Source organism: Balaenoptera borealis, assembly GCF_965194805.1.
Source record: "Balaenoptera borealis genome assembly, chromosome: 3".
In the NCBI taxonomy this organism is placed as follows: Eukaryota; Metazoa; Chordata; class Mammalia; order Artiodactyla; family Balaenopteridae; genus Balaenoptera; species Balaenoptera borealis.
In genome coordinates this window covers 135,357,240-135,385,195 of record NC_138866.1, presented here as the reverse complement: position 1 = coordinate 135,385,195, position 27,956 = coordinate 135,357,240, and the positions used below count along the sequence as shown (strand labels likewise).

The 27,956-nt window shown below is 46.2% G+C and overlaps 1 protein-coding gene across 2 annotated transcripts in view; it reads right to left on the bottom strand.

Annotated features, from left to right (window-relative positions):
• The window catches only part of IGF1R (insulin like growth factor 1 receptor), a 311,346-nt gene extending 286,586 nt beyond the window's left edge, over positions 1–24,760 (bottom strand). For both annotated transcript variants that reach the window (XM_082387087.1, XM_082387088.1), the window contains exon 1: positions 24,620–24,760. In XM_082387087.1, the coding sequence (XP_082243213.1) occupies positions 24,620–24,713 (94 nt within the window). In that variant the 5' untranslated portion in view covers positions 24,714–24,760. The remainder of the gene's footprint in view (positions 1–24,619) is intronic.
• Positions 24,761–27,956: the final 3,196 nt, after the last annotated feature.

The following is a 27,956-nucleotide window of genomic DNA, read 5'->3' as shown; positions in this document are numbered from 1 at the left end:
CACCTTCTAGCCGGGGGTGGCCATGTGAGGAAGTGACAGTTGGCTAAGCAGGACTTGCTGGCAAATCATTCTGCCCTTTTGCCCTTTGCCTTTATACCTTCCTCTTCTTGCCTGCCTGAAACACAGATGTGATGCTTGGAGGCACAGGGGCCATCTTGTGACATGAGGACCAAAGACACAGTGATGGATGGAGAAACAGAAGCCTGGACTGTGGTCCTCCATGCCCTCTTTGAGCACACTGCAGTGGCCACAGACTGCTTCCCTCTAGACTTCTTAAACTGGAAAAAAAGCAGCCCTGACTGCTTAAGCCTTTATCAGGCAGATGTCCTGTTATTTGTAGCCATTTATCTTCCTAAATGATACATACCTGAAACAAAGTACTGAAAAAACTGGAAACAAAGTTATCCTTATTGGTCGTCAGGGACTCTCTGCATAGAAAAATCAGGAGAATCAACTGAAAGAAACTATAACTAACAAGAGCAATCAATGAATTGGGTAAATACAAGATAAATATACAAAATTCCACAGCTTTCCTCACACACAAGCAATAATCAGTTAAAAGATATAAAGGGGAATAAAGATTCCTTCCACAATAGCAACAAAAGAGTGTTAATTACCTAGGAATAACCCAAAGGGAAAAGTATAAACCTCTATGACTTTCTTAATAGATAAATAAAAGTTGAATAAAGAGAGCCATGAAATGTCCTTGACTGAAGTCCAAATATCTGGAAATGTTATCTTCTCCTTAATTGATTTATTAACAATCACAACCAAAATCCAATGGATTTTTTTCTTTTTTAGGAGAGTGGTGGAGAAGATGACTTGCAAAACAAAACAACACACACACACACGCAAAACTTAAGGTGGAAGAATGCTTCTCCAAAAATATTTCACTGAGTGGAGATTCTTCCTAGAGGATATTAATATATATAATGAAGCTACCATGTGTAAGATAGTATGATTTTACCACAAACAGCACACAGATCAGAGGGAAAAGATAGTTTTAAAATAGATCCTATAATATAAAATATATTAGATAATCCAGTGAAGATAAAAATAAAACATCACCATGTGGAGAAAACGGAATAATCAACGGGAGACGTATCTCAATTTATTGAAATACAAAATAAATCCTCGAAGCATTAAAGAACTAAAAGAAGAAGATGAAACATAAACTAAAACGGTGAGATTAAATTTTTTAAATGCTAAAACTGCAAGGCTCAATTTAGCATTCAATACTGGTGAAGAACATGGGTGACAGGTACTGTTGCTGGGAGGTTAAATTAGGAGTTTTCTGGAAAGCAATTTGGCAGTATTTATCTAGGATCAAAAGTATGCACACTTAAAGAAGTCCTAATATTCCATACTTTCAACTTTTAGGAGTCTGACCCAAAGAAATAATAAGAGTAGCAGATGAACAATAGTACACATGATTTTATCACAGTATTTTTAATGGCAAAAATTGTAAAATGCTTAAATTTAGCAATTATACAATTATAATTTTAATTATTTAACTAAAGACCATATTCCAGATGATAAAAATATAATGCAAGAGACAAAAATTCACAATGTGATGCTAAGTGGGGTAAATGAGGATAAAAATCTGTGTAGAGTGAACACCTATTTTGTTTTTAAAATATACAGGTACACACATAAGCTGAAGGGGAATAAAAGATCTTAGGAAATTACAACAAACTATTAACAATGTTTACCTCTACACTGATTGACTACAGATGATTTTTATTTTCCTTTTTTCCCAATGATAGTTTCCGATTTTCCCCCTAATAACCATTTATTACTATTATAATTGGAAAAAAGCAATAAATGTAATAATTGTAGCATAAGATGGCAGGCATATTTGCCCCTAATTAAAGGTTCATTGTTCATCACAGTGGCACATTATCTTTAAACAGGTCAAATATGTGAAATGGTTGTACTGCCATATGCACACGTGATTGTTGAATCAATTCTCACAGCTATATGAACCCTCTCGACTACAGGGCTCATCTACAAGAAGCAATGGGCTCTATCGGGAGTGCAGTAAGTGGGAGAGGGCAGGAAGTTTTGCTTTGGTTGTGATCTTAGAACTCTCTGGTCTCCGTTTCTTTGCATTTCATAAAACCCACCACGTGCCAAGTACCATGGACCCAACAGTGAACACAATTCTTGCATTCATGGAGCCTTCAGTTTCTCTTTCCAAAATTTTAGGTTAAAGCAATCATGATCACTGTTTTGTCCTTTTGGCAAGTGTAATTATGATTTGGTAACAAATGCTGTCTCAATACAAGAATTAGATTCTGTAGTAATTTTAAAGCACAACTAAAATCCACTCTCCCCCAAAAGCTGAAAATTTATCATTATTACTTTTAAACATACACGTTTGCTATAGATAGCATTAACATTTTGACCATTCAGAGACCACCACCAACTCATTCTGCCAATTAAACTTGTCTATGGCCCCCAAGACAGTGTTCACTAGACGAGAGAAACATGGTTCCACAGTTGTACAAATATTTTTTAGAGAAATTGCAATGACAATGGAAAGTTCACTGGATGAGGAGAAAAGGGAGCTCTCTAGATTTCCAGAGAGAACATGCTGGCCTCAAACACGCAAAATTCAAAACTAATTAGCAGAGCCCGACACAGAGGGGGTGCTTATTAGGTATTTGTACATCCACTATTTCACAGAATGAACAGCAATTTTAAAAAGCAGTTGCTCCGTCTGCTAATTCAGAGCACCCTGCTCCCAAGAGCTCTCTCTACATCATCAGCAGAAACTGGAAAGATTTCTTCATCAGCCAGAGGTGAGGCAGGTGTGTCTAACTGTAACTTAGAGTTTGTACCCCGTGTGGGAGAATCCAGCAGTTACCACCTATTTCGTTATAAACGCGGTGTTTCCAAAGATGATGTGTAAGGCTACGGAGAGTCAAAGGTCTTTGTGCTTAAAAAAAAAAAATCACTAAAAACTAAAAGTTATACCCAGGGATTGAGTATTTGCTTTAAAAAAAAAAAAAATCACTAAAAACTGAAAGTTATACCCAGGGATTGAGTATTTTTTCCCCCAATTTTTATTGTTGAGAGAGCCCCCAAAAACTAGAGATAAGAGAGCTGTTATTCCCCCACTGGATGGGCAGTTGAGGAAAGACAAAACAGAAAGACATGTCTCCTGTTTATGACCTCTAGGAAGAGTCCCCCAGAATATGGGCTGTTCCACCACATATCAATTAACCAGATTGTGTAAAACCACCTGCCCTCCAAACAGATGCTACCATAACCCCAGAGAAGGCAGGCAACAGCACTTTAACATGCTCCTAGATGAAAACACAGCCCAGCATCTGCACAGAACAGGTACTGAGCTACACAATGGGAACTGGACATTAGGAATTCTACCCAGAAACATTTTCATTAATCTTCATGAAAGCCCAGATCAAGTATCAGTAGATATCTGCTTCAACTTTTTAGGCCCCTGGATTGGGGGTGGCGGGGGGAAACCATTCACCACAGATGAAATGGTTCTGGGGCCAGAATTAGTTAACACAATGAGAACCACTTCAGTGGCTAAGATATCATCCCTTAAAGCCGAAAAGGTTCTTCTATTTCTAAAAATGTTGACTTTTATCACAAATTAGATCAGAACTTTCAAATAGAAGGAATAAAATTTGTAACACGGAAGCATTTGAACTTGAGACACTTTTGCTGATCCGCACTTTTATTTAATGAAAAGGGTTGGTGGGAAAAAAAATGTGAAGGCTGACATTCCATCATTTTGTTGATTACTTTGGATCTTTCTTCCTTGTTGCAGGAATTATAAATATTCCCACTTCTTTTATATTCACAAAGTGTAATTTGTACCTGAACAAGTCTTTCAAAAATAAACATTAACATTATAAGGGAAACAAGTGGCATTGTTGCAAATGTCTGTGTGCCCTAGAGAACTCACTATTGCTTGGGTTATATTCACACATACACCATAAAGCTTAAGAAGGAACTTAAATTTCGCCTGTGCACTTCTGTGCTGATTAAACTGAAGTTCTTTTAACTTATCACCTTCATACTGCCTGTCCAAACAAAAAGATCTCAAGAATTCCTTTGCAATAGCCCAAACAAGAGCCTAAACTTGCGAAGCTATTTTTCAGAGCTCAATAGTACAACAACAGGAAGTAGAACTTCTGGGATGGAAATTTTGCTATTTATTTTTTCTTTCAATGGCTGCTTTTAAACGAGAGAGAGAAAAAAAATGTCTACAGACATTACAAATCCTGGAAGCTATGAATCAGGAAGTGGGAAATGGTTGATGCTGAAATGGCCAGCCTGAAAACCCTGGCTCTTTCATGTCTTCAAGTCTCCAGGGCCAGGAATTTCAGAAATCTTAGGCATTTTGCATTATTTTCTGAATCTTAAAAGAGCCGAGACTTGAGAGAGAAAGGCCAGGGAAATTAACCAGTGAGTAAGCCCCTAACCTCTGGCTTCATGCCCCTACCACCACACATACCTTGCCCCCATAATTAAAGGTTCAGTGGGGACTTACTGTCTACAAATGGGGTTTTGTTTAAGATGTTGCTCAAGAGAAGGGGGTGAAAGGTCCTGATGGGCACAGACAGAGCCGACCCCATGCTTCAGCCTCCTTGTTCCCTCCCAATGTGGAACATGCAATAGACTCAGGACCCTAAATATTTCACATCTCAAAACACCCTACAATTGATGGATAATGACGCTCACTTTTGTTTTCGGGAAAGACTCTACCTGATAGATTCTATTAAATCTGAGTAAAATTCAAAGGCCCACAGAACAAAACTGCGCGAACGCTTTCAGACATGCAGATTTGAGGGGGACATCGCTCCCTCACCTGTTTCAAATGGAGCTCAAGCAACAGTGCAGTGCTCACTCTCTGCAAAGACACCCAACAAACGTCTGCATAGGAGTTTATCATGCTGATCGAGGGCAAAGAGCTCACCACCATCCTCCTTCCAAAAGTAATGACAACTCAATCAGAAATGCCTTTCCATTCCAAAGCCCTCACAGTCCAAACACCAGAAAGCTACCAGGGCCTGGAAAATATTCCCAATTATTTCCTACAGGGATCAGACATACCACCTCCACTAGCAGGTTGTATGCGATGACATGTTTAAAAAAATGTTGATCTGGGGTGGGAAGCAAAGGAAAAAAGAATGGAAAATGAAGTCATTTCTACTTATTCCTATCAGATGTGATAATTTGGGAGGCCTTTGTCTGGCATCACAATAAATCTGTCATAATCAAATACAGGCAAACACACCCGGAATGTACAATGCGATGGCATGCTCGCATACAGGAGGGACTGGTCTCCTCCATCTCCCCAAAAAAGGTCTGGGTTATTTCACAAAGACCAGTGGCCACCAGTGTGTTTCTTTAACTTACACGAATAAGAGAACCAGTCTTTAATGAACTGCTTTTGCCCTCGAGACTCAACCACATCCCTCAGCCTGGCCTCTGAGGACCCCCAAAACCATTCCCAATCTGCCTCCAGCCTCATCCTCCACTACCACCACCTCCACAAACCCTCCTCTCTAGCCTTTTCTTCAAGCCCCACCGCACGCTGTTAAGGTCCTAACCTCAGCTCACCCCATGCCTAGTGAAATCCTGGTCCTGCAAGCACCTCTTCCAGGGGGCCTCAGGATCTCCCCCTCAATTTCCACCGCCCTTTCCCACTCTGCTCACCCTGTTCTCATTCACTGTGGTGCCCAGGCCTCTCCCAGCAGCTGTGCAGGCCGGATCTTCTCAGCCACACAGTAAGCTCTTTTTAAGGCTGGAGCTGCATCTGTGACACCTTCCTACCACCGGCAGGTCCCTGAACATCCAGACACTCCAATTTGTCTCTCTTCAACTCCTACAAAACCAGATTCTCTCTATCGAGCTCAGCTCAACATCCCTTAGGCCCTTGATCGACCTGTTCGCCTCCTCGGCTCTGCAGTAAAAGCATCACCAAACCTTTCCACTCTGCTGCTCACTGTAGCCACATCCAAGTGGCGCCCTCAGCCCCTGCTCTCACAGGCGCCCGGGGTGGGCCTGGCATCAGAGAGAAAGACGAAATGAGTGAACAGGACCCACTGCCCCTCCAGGAGCCAGATCACCCTCCAGGCCCCATGCAGCTTGGTCGGCCTCTGGGACCACGCTCAGGGCTCGAAGCTGGGACACCGAGCCAGCTGCACGGCCCAGCGCAGGCAGCCTTCGACTTCCACACCTACCTGGCAGGGCTGCTGAGAGGACAGAGGGAAGGTGGATGTGAGCTCTTCGCCCACCGCCCTCGTGGGAGTTGGGGCCTGAATTCCCAGGGCCGAGAAAAGGCTGGTCCGTGTGGTCCCGCTGCCGCCCTGCTCCCACCACCCTGCCCATACATCTAACCCTCGACCTTTCTCTGTCCTTTCATCCATAAGAATCCACAGCTGCCACGCACACATGACCCTCAGGGCAACTTTCTGATCAAGACAAGAAAAAGGTGGCAAATCGGCCTTCAATTAGGAGCCCAGGGCGGCAAGAAAAGGATCATAAATTCCCCACAAATAACTGGCACACACTCACTGAACATTCAAATGGGTGGTCATGGTGGAGTTCGGGGCGGGGGAGAAAACCTCACATGGGCTTCTATCCCCTTCACTTAAACACGCCCCATTTTCAGGCAGCGGAGGATCCAAGAAGCATGATAAACGTCCCTTGCAGGTTTCAGATCAGCAAATTAAAGGGGCTAACCGAGTCCTAAGGAAGCCCAAACCGCAGGCAGCAACCCGCACGCAGGGATCCTCCTAGCAGAAGTCTTAAGACGGTCCCATCCGTCTCTAAACTGCTCACAGGATTAACGGGAAGGTAATGGGATGAAGGCTTGATCGATACTGATTTCATGGGAGTGACTCATCCTTAAATCCTACCCAGCTTAAAACTCAGCTGTGAACAGAAACAAAACAACATAATAGCAAGGTCAGACTGAAAATAGCAAGTATGACTTGTAAACAGTTCATGCTTATAAACAATTACAAGTCACCTCCCCAGTCATCCAGCCTTCTGGATGTGCTGAGAGGAAGTACCGCTCAGACTCCCAAGTGGGCCAGAGGCAGGACTGTCCTCAGCACAGCCCGCATCAACCCCTCCCCACCATGCTGGAGTCAGGTTTACAAAATAGACCCTGAGGAAGTTAAGATGAGTGCCTCCGAACTGCATTCCATGCATTTGAAAGATGAGTGCTCACCAAGGAACCGAGCTTTCAAAAACTCAAAGTTAAGCTGTCCTGGAGTACAATTCCCCCCAGGAGCTACTTCAGAGTTTAAAGGCAGCAACTTCTTTGTCCAAAAATGGCAGAAATGGGGTCATGGGAGATTTCCCAATAACTGTGTTCCTCTCAAGAAGCATTCACTTTAAGAGAAGCATTCAGGTGCCCAGAAGACAAACCATACGTTTTAGGCATTTGGCCAAAGCATCAGAAAGCAAATGTGCTTAGTGCCATCTTGAAAGTATATACTTTTAGGTACTGAATTTCACTTAGTTTTTCAAACCTAACCTGTAACCAACTCTCAAAACTGGCCAAGAACAAATATATATATATTATATGTATTATAATAATATAATGTAACATATATACTATCCCATCGTTATGGAATGCATGTTTGTGTCCCCCGAAAATTCATATGCTGAAGCCCTAACCCCCAGGGGGATGGTATTAGGATGTGGGGCCTTGAGGGTCATTAGGTTTAATGAGGTCATGAGGGTGGGGCCCCTTGGTGGGATGAGTGTCCTTAAAAGAAGAGACCAGAGCATGCTCTCTCTCCCTCCCTCTCTCTCCACCACGTGAAGATACCACGTGAAGATGGCCATCTGCAAACCAGGAAGTAGGCCCTCATCAGACACCCGATCTGCCAGCACCTTGATCTTGGACATCCAGCCTCCAGAACAGTGGGAAGTAAATGTCTGTTGTTTAACCCCTCAGTCTATGGTAATTTGTCATAAAAGCCTGAGCCAATGCAGACATCCCTCCAGCTCCATAAGAGCACATCACCAACTTGGGAAAGGGGTACACCACCCTCTTGTCACGTGACAATACCTCCTGCCCAGGGGAAGACAAGAGTGGTCCCTCGGGCTTGCTTCCAAGATGCAGGGAAAATACCAGTCCAACCTCCAAACCTGGCTGAGCTGCCAGCAGTAAGATTCCTCCCACAGGGCCCACACCTAGAGACTGCTCAACTGAGCAGGGTGGAGAAAAGTCATTTCACAGCCAAACAGGCTTGCCTACCTCCCGGTCTTGTTGGAATCCAGCAGGTCCAGGCCTGAGCCCTGACTCCTGGTTAAACTAGAGGGTGACAACTTAGGACAAAGAACCAGGCCCAGAGAGCATCTGCTGGAATGGTGGGCAGGCGGGCCTGGCCTTGGACGTGCAACACATGCCCTGTGCCCTCAAGTAACACACCCCTTGGGGCCTCCATTTTCTCTTCTGTACAGGAAGGCGCTGGCTCTTTTCTACTTTGGAGATGCTCCCATTCTTGCTTGCAGAGGTCAAGCCCTTTCCTTCAGGGCTCCCTATGCCGTGGGGGAGACAGTGTGCAGGAAGAAATTGAGCTGTCAAAGCAAATGAAAAACTTCCAGTCTAATCAGTGAGGAAACCAAATATCTAAACAAATCTCTCTTCTGGAAAAATAAGAAAATGAAAAAGCAATTACATGTCACATGGCTGATTAGTAATAAATTTCATTTGTGAGTAGATGGCATGAGAGTCTGACTCCTGACTTGCTTCCCCTGAAAGGAAAACATGATCTGCAATACTCTCTCATTATGGAAAACGAACCCATCCCTGGTGACTCAGCTCAAATCTACATTTGTTGGTAAGGCCTCCCTTGACCTCACACACCCTCCGCTGTGCTCCCATGGCACCTGTGACACCCTTGGCTTGCTTCTCCACCGTGGCCACCACGGGCAGGGTTTGGCCTTCTTCAGTTTGTCTCCCCCACTCTCCCACATGGCATACACTCATAGTTGAACCAATCAAGAAATAAGATTTTTTGAAATTGTGGTAAAATAAACACAACATAAAATGTACCACTTTAACCATATTTAAGTGCACAGTTCAGTGTCATTAAATACATTCACACTGTTGCACAACCATCACCACCATCCATCCACAGAACACTTTCCATCTTGCAAAACTGAACCTCCAAACCCATCAGACACTAACTCCCCATCCTCCCCTCCCCCAGCCCCTGGTACCCACCATTCTACTTTCTGTCACTATAAATGTGACAGCTCTAGGTACCTCATATAAGTGGAATCATATGGTATTTGTTTATTTGTGTCTGGCTTATTTCACTTAACATGATGTCTTCAAGGTTCATCCCTGTTGTAGCATGTGTCAGACCCTCTTTCCTTTTTAAGGCTACATAATATTTCATTGCTTGTATGGGCCACATTTTGTTTAACCATTCACCCATTGATGGACACTTGGTTTGCTTCCACCTTTTGGCTACTGCAAACAATTATTTGCTGCTATGAACATGGGTGTGCAAATATCTCTGACTCCCTGCTGTCGATTCTTTTGGCTATATACTAACATAGGACTGCTGGATCAGACTGCAATTCTACGTTTAATTTTTCAAGGGACCACCACACTTTTCCACAGCGACTGCACAATTTACTTTCCCACCAGCAATGCACAAGGGCTACAATTTCTTCACATCCTTGCCAACAGTTGTTGTTTTCAATTTTTTGATAATTGCCATCCTCATGGGTGTGAACTGGTATCTCATTGTCATTTTGATTTGCACTTCCCTAATGACGAGTGATGTGGAGCATCTTTTCATGTGCTTATTGGCCTCAAGGAATAAGTTTTAAACCAAAGGAATTAACTCCTCCCCCTAAGAAAAGCACCATTTCTTACTGTGGGTTGTTTCATCAAGTTGGTTGAGTAAGTGGTTTGGATTCAAGACACATTTCTCTTAGAAACACCACCAAAGGTGATGGCCCCCTAGTGAGACCACCCAAGCCCACTTGACAAGCTCTTGAAGCAGGACTAAACCTGGATCCCCATTCTGGTAAGCAGAGACCCCGTTCAACCCAAGAGAGCAGAGCAAGAGGGCAATTCCTTCTCTCTGTCCTAGGGGAAGCTCTCCAGCAAAGCATTTACTAACCAGGCACCATTTCTGTGGCTGCCTTCCCACCCCCTCGCTGAGACCTTCTCTGGCAGCTGGGGACCCAGGCTCTGGGACTCCCATTCCTGCAAACAGCCCTTGACCTACAAGGGCCACGGGTTCTCAATTTTTCCACACTCTCTATTTTAAATATTTTAATTAGTTTTTCTGGATAAGTAGATTCCTGTGTTTCAGATCCTGTGTCCTAAATTTGGGCAGGGGCTATGACTCCCACCCTCATTTCTCATGCAGATCTGCTTCTTCCCCAGAAGGCCGCCTGACCCCTAATTACCTGAGCTATTCCCGAGGAAGGAAGACAGTGCAGGGCTGTACACGCTTCACACTACTGTGGGAATGACTCATTTCTCTCCTGTAGTGCTGACACCTGGGCTTTCTTGGGATTCAAATAACTGCCTCTCCTGGAGGAGAATGTTTCACGCCCTTCCCTGGAGACAGAAGGGACAACAGGAAGAGAGAGGGACAGAAGGGAGGGAAGTGTCTTCTATCCCCAAAGATAAGGCTGGACCGAGCACTCGAGCACTCGTGAAACTCCTCTAAGTAAAATGAAGCTCAAGTCTTAATGTAAAGGTCAGAGAAGGCAAATGATGCCAAAAGCGCAACATCGGAATCCATACACACCAGGAGGGTACCGATTATTTTTTAAGGAAATAAACAACTTTTAATGTGTATCTCCTCCATCCTTAGCAAAAATAAGAAGAGCTAACCCCTAGTGCAGATGACAGGAATGTCATACATTCAAAGGAATGTATGTGTATTTGCTCATGAAATATTTAGTCTTGTCCTCTGAAATGGGTGCCATTATCAACTCCCATTTTACAGATGAGAAAACTGGGGCAGAGAAGGAAAACAAGGTGTCCCAGGAACATCCCATCAGTAGACTTCTCATTTTGAGAGGCTCCAGGCTCTAACTCAAATCTCCAAAGGGAATCTGGACCATCAAACATGACCGGGGAGAAAAGCAGCCTGTGGCACAGCAGAAGGCCTGCTTTCCAACTGAGGAAAACGGACACTCTGAGACGCTTAGGCTCTGCTTGCTCCAACAGGTGAAAAGGAATTTAAAATTCAGAATTCACTATGCTGATAGCAGGAAAGTAGCACCAGAGTCCCCAGGCCCTTCAGGAAGCCTCTGAAACTGGCGTGTTTTTAAGGTTATTTGTCCAGTGAAAACAGCTGCAGAACAGGCAGCAGGAATCTTCCAGCACCAACCCCCAGCTAAGGACCAGCAACTGCTTCTCAGGAGAACTATAACGTGCCCGGTCGAGTTAAAAGCATAAATCAATACGCGTTAAAAAGCACCAGTAGCAAAGCCCAGACCTGGACACAGAGCTGGCATCCCCTTTCAAACAAATCATTCCTCACTGCTCCGGGTGGTGCGGTGAGGCCTAGAAACAGCCCTGCGAGGTCTGCCAGCACTGCAGGGGGCCAGGCCCTGCCCACCCCAATCGCAGCAGGCCAAGGCCACGGCCAGCCAGGCCCACGACCTAGCTCGGAGGGGAACCAGGGTCATCACTCGACTGGGTTCCCTTGGAAAGCTGGAAAGCAGCGTCCGGCAATGAACGCACAAGCTCACCTGAAGAGGTTTCACTTTTATTTTTAGAGGAGAGGAGTAAGTCTGGAGGCCGTTGGCTCCCCCAGTTTCAGCCTGGTCCTCACCCCTACCAGGCACCCCTGATGCCCCCAACAAAGATGAAGCGTATGTGTGTGTACATTTCTAAAGTCCAGGGCAGCTGTTTCTGAAGGGCTCTGCTGTGTGAGCCGCCTCCTCCTGGGCCTCCCTCACCTACACCTTCACTGGTTCATGCCAGGGACCCCATCAAGAGGCCAGAGAGGTCTCCCTTGCACACTCTCTCCCAGGGAACACCCTGACGCTCAAAAGGCTGAGTCCCCTCCCAGAGCGCTTGGCTCTCCTGCCCACCCCACCTCCACAGGCCCTGCCCCACCAGGAGCCTTGCCCCTGGGACCCTGAGAGTCAATACATTCAAGGAGCACTGAAGTCAAAGACGTCCCCCTACAGCCTCTCGTGCTCTTCAGCAGCTCGACGTCCCCACCCCTGCAGCCCACACACTTCATGAGTTCAAAACTTCACTGTAGATACAGGAAAGGAGGTCAATCCTCCAGTGGTTAGCATGCGGGGAAGGCCGGGGCCTGTAGCCCTGGGGAGAGGCCAGCAGGGCCACCACAGCATGTGGAGAAAAGACAGACAAAAACATGCATCTGTTGGATGCTTTCTACAAGCTGGTTCTGCTGAGCACCTGAGATACATTATTGCTAATCCTCACATCATCCCAAACTACAGATGGGGACACTGAGGCCTGGAGCTCCTGCTCCAATACCTGCCTACATCTGAGAAAGGGAGATAGAGGGGTACGTGCGGGGATGGGGGCTTCAAAGGCAGGCAGTGCTGCGCATAGGCAGCCCCACGACAAGGACAGATGAAGGGCAGGCACTGTGCTGGCTTGTCCTGGTGAGTTCACATCCACCCTGTTCAACATTCCAATGGCGATTTTACAAGACTCTTTTACAGTCTATGCTTGAAATTAATGTGCCAGGTTCAAATGATTATGTTTACATTCTATAAGAAATATCCCATCTTACAAGTCTCCTCAGGGGTATGAAGCTTTTAACGATAATCTCTTAGGTGTTAATTATGTTCAGAAGTCCTCGTCACACCATCCTAGACAAGTAAACTTCCGGGGGAGGGGAGGTGTGCAGGGAGCAGGCTTCACCTTCAATGGCCCTACAATGAGGCCGTCAAAGGCCTTGTCCAGAGCCCTAAAGGAGAGGGAGCACTTAAGTGACAGAGGTCTTTAAGATTAGCTACTGTCCCTGCCAGGATCCAATGCAAAAGTCTACTGGCCTCAACAAGAAAACAATGCAAGAAACAGAAGCAAATGTCTGCTCACAGTGATTCTGCTGCTTCCAACCAGACCTTCCTAAGAAGTTCATCTCTCTCTACAATGTCTCAGGATCTGAGAACTGGAAAAGCCATAAGAAACAGCCTAGGGGGTCCCTGTCATTCAGAGGGAAGAGTGTGAGTGGTCAGCAGCTGCAGAGGAGGCAGGGCCCACCAGACCCCCTGAGGCTCCCACCTGCTCCCCTGCATCAGGCCAAGCCAGGCAGACCACACAGCAGAGCCCAGCCCGACTGCTTGCCTCCAATCACGTGCCCAGCTCCACGTAGTTTGAAGCCTGCCACCGACACAATTGGTGCTGATGAGTGATTCATTAAACCCTATCTATAAGGAACTTCTGGAACAAGGCTTCCCTCCAGAGGGATGAGGCAGCCTTGACACAGGGCTAGAATCACAAGTGACCTTTCCAGGGGTTCTAAAATTTTTATTATAACCTCAGTGTACAAAAAGCCTGATGAAACAATGATTTTAAAGATTGCTTTCAAGTTCTATGTAGTAGTAACTGGCCTGATAAAATGTTTCAGCTGGCAGAGTGATCATGACAAGATGAAAATAAATTTGTTGTAAATAGTGTTGTAAAGAGTGCTTCAAAGTGAATGGGGGGGTGGGGAGAAGGACGGAGTTTGTCCCTTTAAGAAGTGTTCTGTTTCTTGAGGTCTTCCTATGTGCCAGGCACTGGGCCGCGTCCTGGGAATTCAAGGATGACCAAGGTACCATTCCGTTCCCCAACCAGTGGGATAAAACAATTTGGGGGTGATGCACTAATAGGGGTATAAGGAGAGAGCCGTGAGACCATCCAGCATGCAGGATCAAGGCCACCAGAGAGGGGGAACTGTAGCTAATTCTGAAAAGAGTTTGCCAGAGGGCAAATTGGTAATATAGTTGTTCCAAGCAGAGAGGCTCCCACCTGCCAAGGCAGAGAGACTTGAATGGGTACAGCCTGTTTCAGAAACAGCCGGAGCTGCTGTTCAAAATGTCTTAGATGATGGCAGGTTGCAGTCCTCTATCAGACAGCCAAACCAATGACTTCCAAATTAAGAATAATAAAAAGCAATCACGGAGAGACCAGTCTAAAACTTTCGAAATGTAAAACTGAAGAGCCACCTATACACTAACTTAGTGTAGCCTCAACTAAGGAAGTGAGAAAGTGGATTCTGAAAATACCCAAAAAGTATGAAGCCAAATATAGAAAAATATCTAACAAAATACAACCAATGTGAGACCCAACGCCAGCAATAACAGTGTTTGTTACTATTCTCTATTAGGATTTCTGGCTGGTAAACACCTGAACCACATAAAAACTGCCCAAGGGCACACATTTAAGAATAATATTAAAGTTTTACCACATATTTTAAGTAGAACAAGAGTAAGTAAATCTTGCTTATTTTTAAAAATGAATCCATAGGTTTTTAAAATCTCTAACCTCAAAAGAAATATTTTAGAAGTTGTCATTTTCTAAAGTTCTGTAAAAACATCTTAAATCCCAAATTGTAAAAGGCACACTAGATATAACAACTTTGCCAAAGTTGCTGACATCACTTAGGAAGACCCTAATTCTCTCATGCTAGCTCACTGATGCAGTAGAACAATCTTAATTCAAAACCATATCCCAACGGTTCCTACAGAAGCCTGCAGTCTCCACATTTTCCTGCAAACCGGATTCCCAGGAACCAAGCCAAACAGCAAAATCTAAGAAGGGCAGTGGGGTAATTGCTATCTTCATCCATAGGGCACTGTTAATTCAGGACCCAAGAGGCTAAATTTCCTTTCTGGCCACTAGATGGCGCCTATGCATTAGTGAGGTGGGCAAAGTGCACACTGGACACTTCTTGGGCACCAGCAGAAATTGACAAATGAAAGAATTAAGAGAGAAAGTATAATAAACAGATCTCTGAAATGGATGCTGCACTGCAGGCACTGGCCACTGTTTACTGAAAAAAGGTAAAATCACACAACTGTGTTTAACAAGCAAATTGCAATCCCGTTAATAAGCACCTTAGCAAAATAAAGCTTTATTACAGAACATTTATTGAGCACCTACTATGTCCCAGGCTCTGACAATGGCAGTCAAATGTCAAGTGCGTCCTATATTTCTGGCACTACCCAAATAACATCTCTGTTCAAGGATGTCATGTCATGAGCAGTAGCAAGCTAAAGTCTGAGGGCTTAGTACATGCCAGCCTCTGTTCTAAGCACTTGACATATGTATCAGTTCACTTCGTTTTTATGAATAAATGTCTGGAATAGGTTCTATTAAAATTATAATATTACAGGGCTTCCCTGGTGGCGCAGTGGTTGAGAATCCGCCTGCCAGTGCAGGGGACACAGGTTCAATCCCTGGTCCGCGAGGATCCCACATGCCACGGAGCACTGGGCCCGTGTGACACAACTACTGAGCCTGTGCTCTAGAGTGTGCAAGCCACAGCTACTGAAGCCAGCGAGCCACAACTACTGAAGCCCACGTGCCTAGAGACCGTGCTCCGCCACAAGAGAAGCCACCACAGTGAGAAGCCTGCGCGCAGCAACGAAGACCCAATGCAGCCAAAAGTAAATTAATTAATTTAAAAAAATTATTATATTACAGATGAGGGAACTGAGGCACAGGAAGATTAAACAATTTTCTTGAGACCTTAGGTATTGAGCAGCTGAGATTCAAACCCAAGCCCTTTGGCTGCACTGCTCTCTATAGCCTCATAAAATGACAACAGCTCAGGTACCAGACAAAATAAATCACTGTTAACTGGCACAGCAGGGGGTATGACATCAAAAGGAATAAGGGGGAAGTCAGGTCTATAGAAATGAGGGTAATCAAGAAAAGCTTCAGGAAGGAGAAGGAATCTGAGTTAGAAATTAAAGGATGGCACCTCAGATGTACTATAACCACAGGAAGGTATTCGAGGGACAGGAATTAACTGACTCAGTGTCCCATCTTTAGACAGTTACAGTATTGTCCCTATTTCACAGATCTGAAACCTAGAGGTTTTTTTAAATGAAAAAAAGTTCCTCTCCCGCCCCCCAATTTTCCTGACCTTAATTTTCTAAATATATTAGAAGATGATTTTATTTTGTTGTTTAATGAGAAAAGGAGAAAACTCTCCCCCAATTATTTCAAGTCTCTACATTTCAGTTGAGAATCAGAAAAGTTAACTTGTTCAGGGCCTGGGAACTAATTGGCAGCGAAAGAGAAACTAGAACCAGGTGACCTTGCTGTGCTCTAGAGTAGCACTTTCCACTATTCAGTATGGAGGGGGAAGGGGGACAGGGAGCAGTAAAGAGGAAAAACATGCCAAGCCATGAACACAGCAGGAGCAAAACCATGGAGACAGGAATGGGCTTACTCACCACACAGCTAGAGCCCATTGCTGGAGAGTGCTGGGAATTCACACGGGATCCCTACAGCAAAGTCTCACTCAGTAGGATGGATTACAGCCTGAGATGGGCGCCCTTGGACTTGATTCCTGGACCATGATGCGGCACCACAAAAGGCACATTCTGAGTATCTGGGGCTGGCAAGTCCATCAAAGCAGAGGGAGGGTGCAGGAGTCAGAGTGCCCGGCCCAGAGGCCAACCAAGCATCTCCTCTAAGAGTCCATGCAGGTCTGGACTGGACCAGGGTGGAGCCAGAAATGCACAAATCTGAACAATTTCAAGTGACTCAGTGAGGTAGAAAGGAAACATTCAATGAACGAGTCTCCCCAGAAAAGGGCTGATGAACTGAAATTTAACTAGGAATTCCATCCTGATCCAACATTTGTTGTTGAAATTCTTACTGAGGTAATGTTAGACAGAAAATCCCAAATATATCGCTCGACAAAGTAAAGCAGCAATACAAAAGAATTTCCTGTGATTAAACTATACCATGTTGTGACCTCACATGTGCCATGAACTCATTATCCACAGAAATCAGACAACAGAACTAAGGAAGCTGAACAGCAGACCTTCCTCTGTCCCTGGTCTCTTTGTTCATTTCTTTTCATGACAATCTGTGTTTCTCTTTCAAATTCGGAGTCTGTGAGCTATTGGTAGGTATTAACCCACTACTATGAGACCCCAGAAAATTAGGTGGGGAGAATAAACACAGGATGACACTGATAATCTGAGCACAACTGCTGAGGATTTTGCAACCTAAATATAATTAACAGCTGATGACTTAAGAAAACAATTGCCAGCTGATAGAGGAAGGTAGCTCATGGACCTCTCACCTGGGCTTTCTTTCTATGCTTACTACTTTTCTCCAGGAGGTTATTAAAGGTCACTAGGATACTTCCAATTTCGGAAAAACTGTTATAAACTCATCTCTCCCTAATCATCATCACACTTTTCTCCCTTGAAGTGTTATTAACTAAAATTTGCCTAACTCAAATTGGTACTGTCTCATGTACTTAGTCTAACATGTATTTCCAATAATCAATTTTATAGAGACAAACCACTGACTGTATTTTATGTGAGAGGATAAGCTGAAAGTAGGCATCCAAAATATCTAAGGAAAATTTTAAAGTTCTGCTCTATAAAACATTTATGCTTTAAGACTGTCAACATATATTTGTTCTCTCACGTCAAGAGTAATTTAGAAAGCAGTATGCATACACCTGAATTACCAACCTGACAAATAATTCCAAAGCCAGTTTAAAGAAAGCTAGTGATGGGTTTAAAAAAAAAAAAGTAGCCATACAAAAGTATACAAAACAGCAACAATAATGTACTTGAAACTGTCAGAACTCGGATGAATGGATGGAAATACACACACACAATTCTGAACAAGTGGCATTTTTTATTATATAACTATTACTAAAGTAGATGCTTGTCTTGTTAAGGGGACTAAGAGGCTAAGGAGTGATATAAAAAATAAACTTTCAAACCTCCTTCTCCCAAGAACTTTCTGGACTAGGAATAGAATACTTTCTCAAGTCTTTAAAATACAAATGCTTAAATTAAAAAAAAAAAATTTTTAAGACTTCCAGACTATCACAATGTGAACAATTTACAGCAGGTATAGCTATCTCTGCAGCATTTGGTGGTACCTGTCTTATGCATGCACATTTTCCCTATGTGGCTAGCCTCCAATCTATTTCAAATAAGAAACCATCAGCAATCATACGTGGGACACTCAGCTCCATGGACACATCCCCAGCAACTGACCAAGTAGCCATCACCAGCACTAACCAAGGAGAGGACCAATATGAGAATAAAGGCAGTCCCTGCATCCCTACCTACCTTTCCCCATCATAAATAGTAGCAACAATACACCGTAAAAGTTATTGCAATCATAGGCATTCACCCTTCATCATAAAAGAAACTTTCTGTTGTGTTCCAGTAAAATCTGAATAGCAACCTATAAGTTTAAAAATTCTTCTAGTCCAGGGCAGAAAAAAGAGAAAAATGAAAGCCTTGTTTACTAGTTTGTTTCTTTAGTGTTTTAAACAAACATAGCAAGTAATTTCTATGATTTGACTCATATATTTAAAATCATATGTAGGATAGTTTATGATTATCAGAACAAATTTTTAAACTTAAAGAATTGAGCCCAATAAGTACTCAACGTGTATTTATTGAGGAAAAAAGGAAAGAGAAAAAACCATTTAATTCAAGTAAAGAAATATCAATATTTCCTTCAGATTTTGAAATTAATCAATTTCATAAGCCCTAAGTGAAGATGGCAGAAGTGGAAAAAGTAGAGAAATCTTCTAAACATATTATTTGGGATTTTACAACATGAGTAAAACTGATGATTTAAAAATAGAAAAAAAAAATAGAAAACAATTTAGTCTTCAAACTTCAAAAGTCTCAAAATCAAAGACACTTAATATTTTGAGTCGAATATAACCAAAACAATTTATCAAAAGAAACGAACTTCACCATGCCCAGGGAATGTGCATCTATTGAGATAACAACCTAACTTGTTTTTAAATATCTTCTGTTTACCAACCACTTTACACCAAATGTATGCCCCTTCCTCAGAAGAAATCGGTTCTTTCCAGATCCTTGGGGGTTGGTATAAGGGTGGTACTTATTTCAAAGTTTTAATCTTTCCAAATACTGAAAATCCTCCCCAAATGTCAACAAGTCTCAATGTGCAAAAACATTGGGACTGTTGTTCCCCACTCCACCCACCCCCCCACTCCCCCACCCCCCCGCCCCCCCCCGCCCGCCACCTTAGTTTAAGCCAAATCATTTCTTTACAAATAACTGGAAAAGTTCCTCTTGATAATCGGATGCCAAACACCATTTTCAAGGAGAGGTCAGAGTGCTTCATTCATAATTCAACTTGTTGTCTTTAAAGTGTTCAGAATTTTCCTTTGGAACATCTCAGACAGAGAAATCAAGAAACTATATCCCAAGCACGTGTGCAACTATTATATATTTAGTACAATTGAGAGGCATGCATCTCTTGGACTCAGATAGCACCTGTCATAAGTTGGCTAAGAACCGCAGTTCAAAGCAAGTTGGCCTGTGGGCACAAATACCTCTTCTATGAACTAGGGTTGATTTTTAAGTGAGTTTTGAAAACAAATCGAAAAAAATCACAACCCAGAGAGAAACACGGCTTGGACATTTTACAATTAAAAAACATTTCAAGATTTAATTGCCTCCTCAATCTCTTTCTTACCCCCTCACACTTTTAAAATCAGCAAAGTATTTTAAATTAAATAAGGCCTTACAATTATGAAAGTTCTCTAAAGATTTCCAGAAAGCTAACTAAGCAATGTGTAAATCCAAAAAATTTAAACCAAGTTAAGTCCCATCTTCCTTACAACTCAAAACGTGCTGTGAAACATTCATGTATACACCTGTAACTCCTACTAAAGTTTTGGCAAATGGTAACTGTCCATTTTTAATCACAATTGCCATAACCAGTGTTATAAAGAAGCTGATCGAGATGGGTGACTCTCATGGATGTCACAGCCTGCCAGCGACAATGCAATAAGAGGGAAGGTATTAATAAGGCAAGCGGTGCCGCACAGGCCTTCAGAAGATCAACAACACTGATTTGCTTCCTGTCTTAAGTCTACAGAAATGTTTTTAAAGAGCCTTTAAAATGTTACTTGAGAACTGTGTACCCTGTGCTGAGTCTGAAAAAGATCTGAATTTTCAAGAACCTTTGTTTCATGCACGATTATACAAAATGCCCCAAGGACAAAAGTGAAGTTCTCTTTCTGTGCAGGCTCGGGCATCACTTAACAAAGGATCCAGCTTCCATACAGCAGGTGCTCAATAAGTGCTGGCTGGATTCAGTTGCTTCTTACAGCTCATTCTTACAAAACAAATGAAACCAGATTTAAAAGGAAGCTACTGTCCCTGGAGGGCTCTCCTTGGCAAAACTCTAAGGCAACAAGTGAAAACGATACAGTTGATATTCATTACTGCCCTGATCTTGCAACAATAAGAAGAACAGGAAACATTTTTATTAGTAAACTGAGCCTCAGAGGAAGACCAAAAACAAATAATAAACAACAATTATTCTTTAGGTCTTTTCCTATTAAAAGGCCAAGGTAAATCTGGATAAAGACAGAACAGTTTGAAAACAAAAATGCATTTGCTATGTTTTTTAATCTTTTGTTCAATAAGAAATTTTAACTTAAAAAAAAAATCACTGTATACCTGAAAAAGCTGCTGTATCCTAAAAAGATTCTCTTACCTGCTCAGATTCTGGAGCTATTTAAGAAATAAAACAAGCAACAAAGAAGAAAAAGCCCACTGCATTAAAATGAACAGTTCTTCCTCAGTTTTTACTACCAGGGTGGTTAATACGGGATATCAAAAAAAAGACAGTGGAAATTCTTTATCATCTTAAACATTACATTCTTTCTTGTTCGAAAACATATGTAAGAAAACTGGAACAGAAAATGCCATCCAGACTCGGCTCCTAAACTCTCATCTTGGAAAGACCAACATCGTTTCAGATTCAGTTAAGGATTTTACTGTCACAAATCGGACTTTCACTACTAGCACTTGCGTTTTTTTAACCCAACCCCTTAATCCTTAATGTGAGCTATGTCTAACCAAGATTCTTTTCTCCTGTCTGTCCTTTTCTCCTATGGCATTGAATCTCTGTTGTTAGAGCTTCAGCGATCAGTTTGTAGTTCATGGATCTGAAAAACTCCATAAATAAAAAAAAGAGAGACATCAACCTGCTGGACAAATTTACTTAATGATTTTAATCTAGATTCTATGTTCAAAGGAACACAACGCATTCTTTTCGACCTTAGCATTTTTTTTTTTAAAAATCCCATATTACATTTGGGATATAATTCACATGCCATAAAAATCACTAATTTAAAGTGTACAATTCAATGGTTTTTAGTATTTTCAGAAAGTTGTGCAACCATCGCCACAATCTAATTTTAGAATATTTTCATCACCCCAAAAAGAAACCCTGCATCCATTAGCAGCCACTCCCCACCCCCTCCTCCCCCAGCCCTATGCAACCACTAATCTACCTTCTGTCTCTATGGATTTGCTTATTCTGGACTTCATATAAATGGAATCATACAATACGTGGTCTTTTGTGACTGACTTCTTCCACTTAGCATGTTTTTAATGTTCTTCCAGTCAACCTTAGCATATTTCTTAACGTTGGACTTTTCTAATCCTTCTGACAAATCAAACATATAACCTTTTAAACTTCAAACCCACGCCCCACCCCTCCGCAAAAGTACCGTTTACTTGCTATTTCCCTCTAGAGAAGCTAAACTATAATTTGCTATTTAGGTTCTTTCCAAACTTCTTATTCTGGATTCTTCTCCTGGTAATAAAACAGCAACTTCTTTTAACACCAACCTTTCACATACCTACATTTCCCTGACAATAAGATATGACTGTGCCTGGGGCAGAAAGATGACCGGATCTTTTTAATGAGATGGCCACAATACATTTAAAGTGCACATTGACTTTTTTTTATATAAAAAAAGCATCATATTATTTGGCTATCACTCCTAACTCCCAAACCTCCCTTCTTCAGATGCACTGTTCACAGTACATTGATACAAAAGTCTGTATGACTTCATCTGCTTCGAAACGTCTAGATTTCCTAAGTTAAAGATTTAAAAAATCATCCCTACTGCTATCACACTCTGAGAGAAAACACTAATCCCTAAACAGGCCAACACAATATTAATCAACAGCACCCCAGTCTCTATTGTATTATACTAGACAGTCAAAAGAATGTTGGTCTTTGATAGGACTCAGTGGTTTATTTCTATCAGAAGTAAGCGTTCCAGCACCTTTTGGACTAAGAACTGAACACACCCTGACACTGAGCATATCATTTACTCCTGAAAACTTCCAAGCTGTAGGGAGGGGCAGGTAGTGAGTTAGAACTTCAACAAACCATAATGAGGACTGGGGTGCTTTCTGGCCATCCATCAAGTTTTCAGAAACCAACCATTTTCAAGGGATCCTTGAGCAAAGCTTTGGCATCTAGGACTACAAAAGTACGTTAAAATGCCCCTACCCCTCCTGACTGTTTTCTCAGGGAAAAAAACCACCTTTCACAAAGAATATTTTTCACGAAGAACTCCAAACATGATATCCTATTTTAAAATGCCGGAGTCCTGCATGGGAGAAGCAAGGCCATTCCTGCTGTTGTGAATTTCAGAACTTACTAACATTAAACAATAAAACCAGAGACACGACACAGTTTAACAACATGCTGTAGTAAAATGGATTAACTCTCCTGTGTCTCCTAAGCTATATTTAGCTTTTAAAGGCTAGAAACCCTCCTCTGTCCCCCCAAACACTATCTGTGAGCCTTAGAAGGGAGCCGAAAGCCCTTCGCCCAATCCAGCCAGCGGAAAGTTTAGAAAACAAAGAACAGGAGAGTTCAGACTTGTAGAAGGTCCGGACTCAATCACAGTCTTACTCCATGAAGTAAACACGCTAATTCTATAAAAATCTGCTGTTACTCCGTCATGGACTCATTTCTTACAAAACGTTTAAGAAGGGTTTGTTTACAGGAACAGCCTTTCCGAATTGCCCCTATGATGGGGACAGACAGCCCCCGCTGCCTCCCGATTCCCCCCCCTCACTCTTCGAGGCTCCGTCGTGATTTTTCAAAGTTAATTGGCACCACCTGCATACCCTCGGCAAGCATTACTCACCAACACGCCCTCGTCTTTCCTAGCCCCAGTTCTGTGACTGCGTTTAAACTTTAATCGCGTTCAAGTTACCCTGCCATCGCGAATGTACCAGTAAGCCTCACTTTAATGTTTTGAGAAGAACAGGACTCCCTCCTTTCCTCCCTCCACACCCCGCGGGGCCCTAAGTTCTCACTCCCTCCCTCCCCGCACTTCCTTACCCCTACCCGACACTACCAAAACAAAAGCTATCAGATTGCAGGCGACAGCGTGTGGAGCGATATTGCTTATTAACTATGTACAAAGGAAGTGCGGGGCAGCGGGGGAGGGAGTGCAACAAAACTCTGGCTACGAAACCCAGCCCAAGGTTGCGCGGTCGCAAAACAAAACACCCTCCTCCGCACCCCCGCCGCCGCAGATCCTGGCGCCCCTTAAACGACGACGCACGACACCTCTCGCCAGGGCCCGGCGTCTCGGTGTCCCGGAGCGGCCGTGTGGCTGCAGCTACAGCCCCGCGTTGAGAGCACGTGTATGGAAATGCAAGTCGGCTCCGACCACACACCCACTCCCGCACACTCGGATGCTGCCCTACCACCCCAAGCCCCGCCAAGAGGAGGAGAGCGTCCACCCACCGGTAGAATCTGGGACAAGCTCCCAGCACCCTCTGAACTGGGGGTCCGGACGCGCTCCCCGGAAGAGCCCAACTGACGCAGGGCCCCCGACCTCGCACTTTTCCAGGGGCTGCATGGAGGGGTGGGGGGCCTAGGCGGGAACGCTCCCTGCACCCCCGAGCAGCACTGAGCAGCCCTGGGAAGCCGGGGACTGGCGACCCGCCGCGGGTCCGGCGAAAGCCACAGAGAAGGCCAGGAACCCAAAGAGCCCAAGGGACAAAGCGCGTTGTGCGACAGAAGGCCGCGCTAGAATGTTTGGAAACCTCTCCTGGGGCTGCGAAGCCTCTCCGCCAGGCACCTCCTCCAGGGCACCTTGCACCCCCAAGGCCAGTAGGCTGCCCGCTCCCGCCACCGGGCACCGAGTCTGCCCCAGCCGCGAGGTGGCCGCGCGAGCTGCCACCGCCGCCTGCGCGGTGCGCGGCCCCGTGCGCCGGGAGGGGCGCGAGGTGCGGGAAGCCGGGCGCGAACTTCCCCGCTGGAGCCCGCGGGCCGCCCGGGAGTGAGCGCTGCGGAGACAGCCGACCCCCGGGGCAGGGCTCTCGGGACAGCGAAAGAGAAAGCCACCAAGGCCCTTCCCGCGTGGGGATGCGCCGAGCTGGGGCCCGCGGGGCTCCAAACTAACGAGCCTGGGCCCCGGGGCCCCTCCGGCCTTCCGGCCGAGCCCCTCGGCGCCCCGCCCCGCGGCTCCCGAGACCGGGAGCCCGACAGCTGCGACGGTGGCAACTCGTGTTTCGCAAACAGGGCGCAGCCCCTCAGAGGAAAAGTTCCCGCAGTGGCCGCGGGCGGCGGGCACATACTCACTTTCTCCACTCGTCGGCCAGAGCGAGAGCGCGGCAGAGAAAAATAGGAGCCCCCACAGCGAGGTCGGGGACCCTCCTCCGGAGCCAGACTTCATTCCTTTTATTTGGGACGAAATTCCCCTTTCTCAAAAAAAAAGGGGGGTGGGGACGAAAAGAAAAAGTCTCAAACTCAGTCTTCGCCCCCCCCCTCCAAAAACAAGGGCGAAGGCAACAATACTCCAAAGGCGGCGCCGGCCGGGGGTCCGCGGGGCTGCGCGGACGGGGCGGGCGGCGGCGCTGGGCGGCCCCTCAGCGCCGGCAGCCGCGGCCGAGGACTCGGCGAAGTCGGGAACCCGATGCGCGCCGGGGCGGGCTGTCGGCGTCGTCGGCCTCCATTTTCAAACCCAAAGAGACAGGAGGGAGGAAAAACTGCAAAGAAAGGGGGCAAAGCCCAAATCCGTCTCGGCGAGGAAGGACAAACCCGACCCCAGACAGAGGAAGAGGCTGTCCGACGCCCGAGCCTCCGCGGCGGGAGGGCGCGACGCAGTTCGCAAGATTGCCCCGAAGTCCGGGTCGCGGGCGAGGCCGACCGGGGGGCAGAAATACGGAGTAAAAATGAATGAGCGGCTCCCCCTCCTCCTCCTCCTCCGGGCTCCGCTCGCCGCCGCCTCCTCCCTCAGCTCCGCCGCCGCCGCCGCCGCGAGCTCCTTCCCAAATCCAGGACACACACAAAGCGGCGGGCCGACCGCGCCGCGCTCAGCACTCCCGCCGCGCCGCCCGGGCTCAGCGCCGCCGCCGCCGCCGCCGCCGCCGCCCGACCCGCGCCGGCCCCCGCCCGCCGCCGCTGCCGCCGCCGCCGCCGCCGCCGCCGCCGCCGGCTCCGCGCGGGGGCTCCGGCTCGCTGAAGGTCAAAGCCGAGGCGCGCGGCGCGCCGTGGAGCTCCCCTCGCGCGGGAGGGGCGTGGAGGGCCCGGGGAGAGGGGCCGAGGGTCTGCAAGCTCCGGGCACGGGCGCGCCGGGGGCAGGCTCGCTGGCGGCGTCCCTCTCCCTCGGTCGCCTCTCGAGTTCGCCTGGTGCGCTCGCTCCTCCTCGGGTTTTTTTCCTTTTTTTTTTTTTTTTTTTCCGCTCAGCAGAGTTAATGCTGGTAAACAAGAGCCTCAGCCTCGCCGCGCCGCTGCCGCCGCCGCTGCCACACACTGGGGGCTCGCGCGCGCGCGCTCTCGGGGCCGCGCACACTCGCCCGCGCGCACACTGGAGCGGCCACAGCCGCAGCCGCGGCGCGCGGAGGGCCCGGCCCAGGCCGGCGCGCGCCAAGAGCCGGAGCCTGGGATCTCAGGGCAGTGCGGAGCGGAGCCCGGGCGTGGGATGCGAAGCTGCGAAGCACCGCCCCCGCCCCCTGCCCGCGCGGGCACACGCGCGCGCGCGCCCACACGCTCTCGCCCCCACCCGCACTGCGCCGGCCACCCTGCACGCGCCCTCCCCTCCCGCAAGACTCCAAAAACAATGCCCCCGGCGCCGGTCCGGGCTTGGCGGAGGAGCTAGCAGGGGAGGGGAGGAGGGGCTGGGGTGGGGGTGGGGGTGGGGGCGGGCGGGGAGTGCGGGGCCCGAGAGGTTCATTGAAAACAACAACAGCAAGGCTGGAAAACGCGTTTCCCCAGTTCTTGAAAAGCTTCATTGTTTCTTGCAGCTGTTGCAAAAGAAATAAATAAGTGCGTGCATGCGGCATTTTTTCGCAGCCTGCTGGAAAGCTCGAACGTGGGGGGAGGGGCATACCTGGGAGAAAGGAGACCCCCAGGCTACTAAGTGGGCACATTCGCGCAAGGCTGGGGCGGCCACGGCGTCGCCATCGGGGAGCCCACAGTTCCAGGGCTCGCGGGCAGCTAGGGCGAAGGGCGCGGCTCGCGTGGCTCGGCCCCGGGAGCAAGGGGAGACGGCCCGCTGGGGCCCGGAGCCGGGGAAAGGGAGCCCAGACAGGCTGCCCCGCGTGCCCAGCGCGCGTCCCCGCGGCGGCCGCCAGGGGGCGCGGCAGGAGCCGGGGAGGGCTGGCCCGCGGAGTGTCGCCTCCCTCCCTCCGGGAGAGGAAATATGGGGGCCCGGACTGGGGGCCGGCCGGGCTGGGTAGCGCTGGCCCGGCCTCCGAGACCCGCGGCGGGGCCAGAGAGATCCTCGCGGATTCGCGCTTCTCCTGGCTCCACCACGTGGGTGGCTGAGGGGAGCGGCCAGGGCGCGTGCACGGTGCGGGGCTCCGGGGGCCCCGAGGCTAGGGGGCGTGTCCGAGGGGGCTCCCCGAGGAAGGGGTGGGGGGACCGGGGCCGAGACGGGTCTCCTGGTTGGGTTCGCGACAGGCGAACACGCCTCACGCAAGCACGATGAGTGGTCACTGCGGAAACCCACCCGCACCTGCCTCGGGTCCTCCCGGGCACGTCTCTCTTGCCTCCTTCGCTCTGTAAGTGACTAGAAACTACCAGCCCAGTCTCCTCTGTGGTTTTCTTGAATGTGCCCAAGGAGGGGTTTCCCCAAAGAGAGACTGCACTAGGACTGCCATCTAATGAATAACGCTGTGGTGACCAGGTCCTCAAAGCGGGAAACAGCCCAGCAATGGCTAGAGAGAGGAGTTTGAAATACGTGGACTTTTAAAAATAGTGATTGGACCACGTGTCGCCTTTAATGTGGTCCGGTTTCATGACTCAGGCTAATTGCTGTCAATAATAAGTAAAAAGAAGATGGCTAACAAAACAGTTGTGAATGTCGAGATTGAGTAGAAGTGTTAGTATCATAAACAGTCAGGCTGTCTGGTAAGAGGGTATCTGTTCTAAAGGAAAGTAGGTTTCTGTTTTTTACTCTAATAGTAAAAGATTTCCGCGTTACATTATGCATCCCATCGTTCGTAAATAATTTTTTAAATTAAGAGCTGAAAACAAGTCAAAAGCTATTATAATGGAAACCTAGCCCTTTTCCCCCTGTATTTATTCCCTAGATCATTTTTCCCCTTGGAAATTTTTAGCTCAATTCAGTGAGTCAGTTGGATAGAAGGGAAATAAATCTTTTTTTACTTAAGAAAGTCATTCATATGGGATTGTTTTGTTTAACTGAAATTCAGCTGAATTTTTAAATAAAATGTTCCAGTTTTAGATATTCCTGGACATTAACAAAGAAAGAAATATATTTGAATCTTTAAAAAGAAATTTAAATTTAGCATGTATCATTTTAAAAGTAGGCACTACCATATGAATAATTAAAATTTGGTCTACTAATTTTTAAATATTTCTTCAGACAATTCCCTATATGAGGTTGGTTTCAATGCCTACAGATCCATTCTGCAATTAAATGTAAAAGAATATCAATATTATATTTTCATTA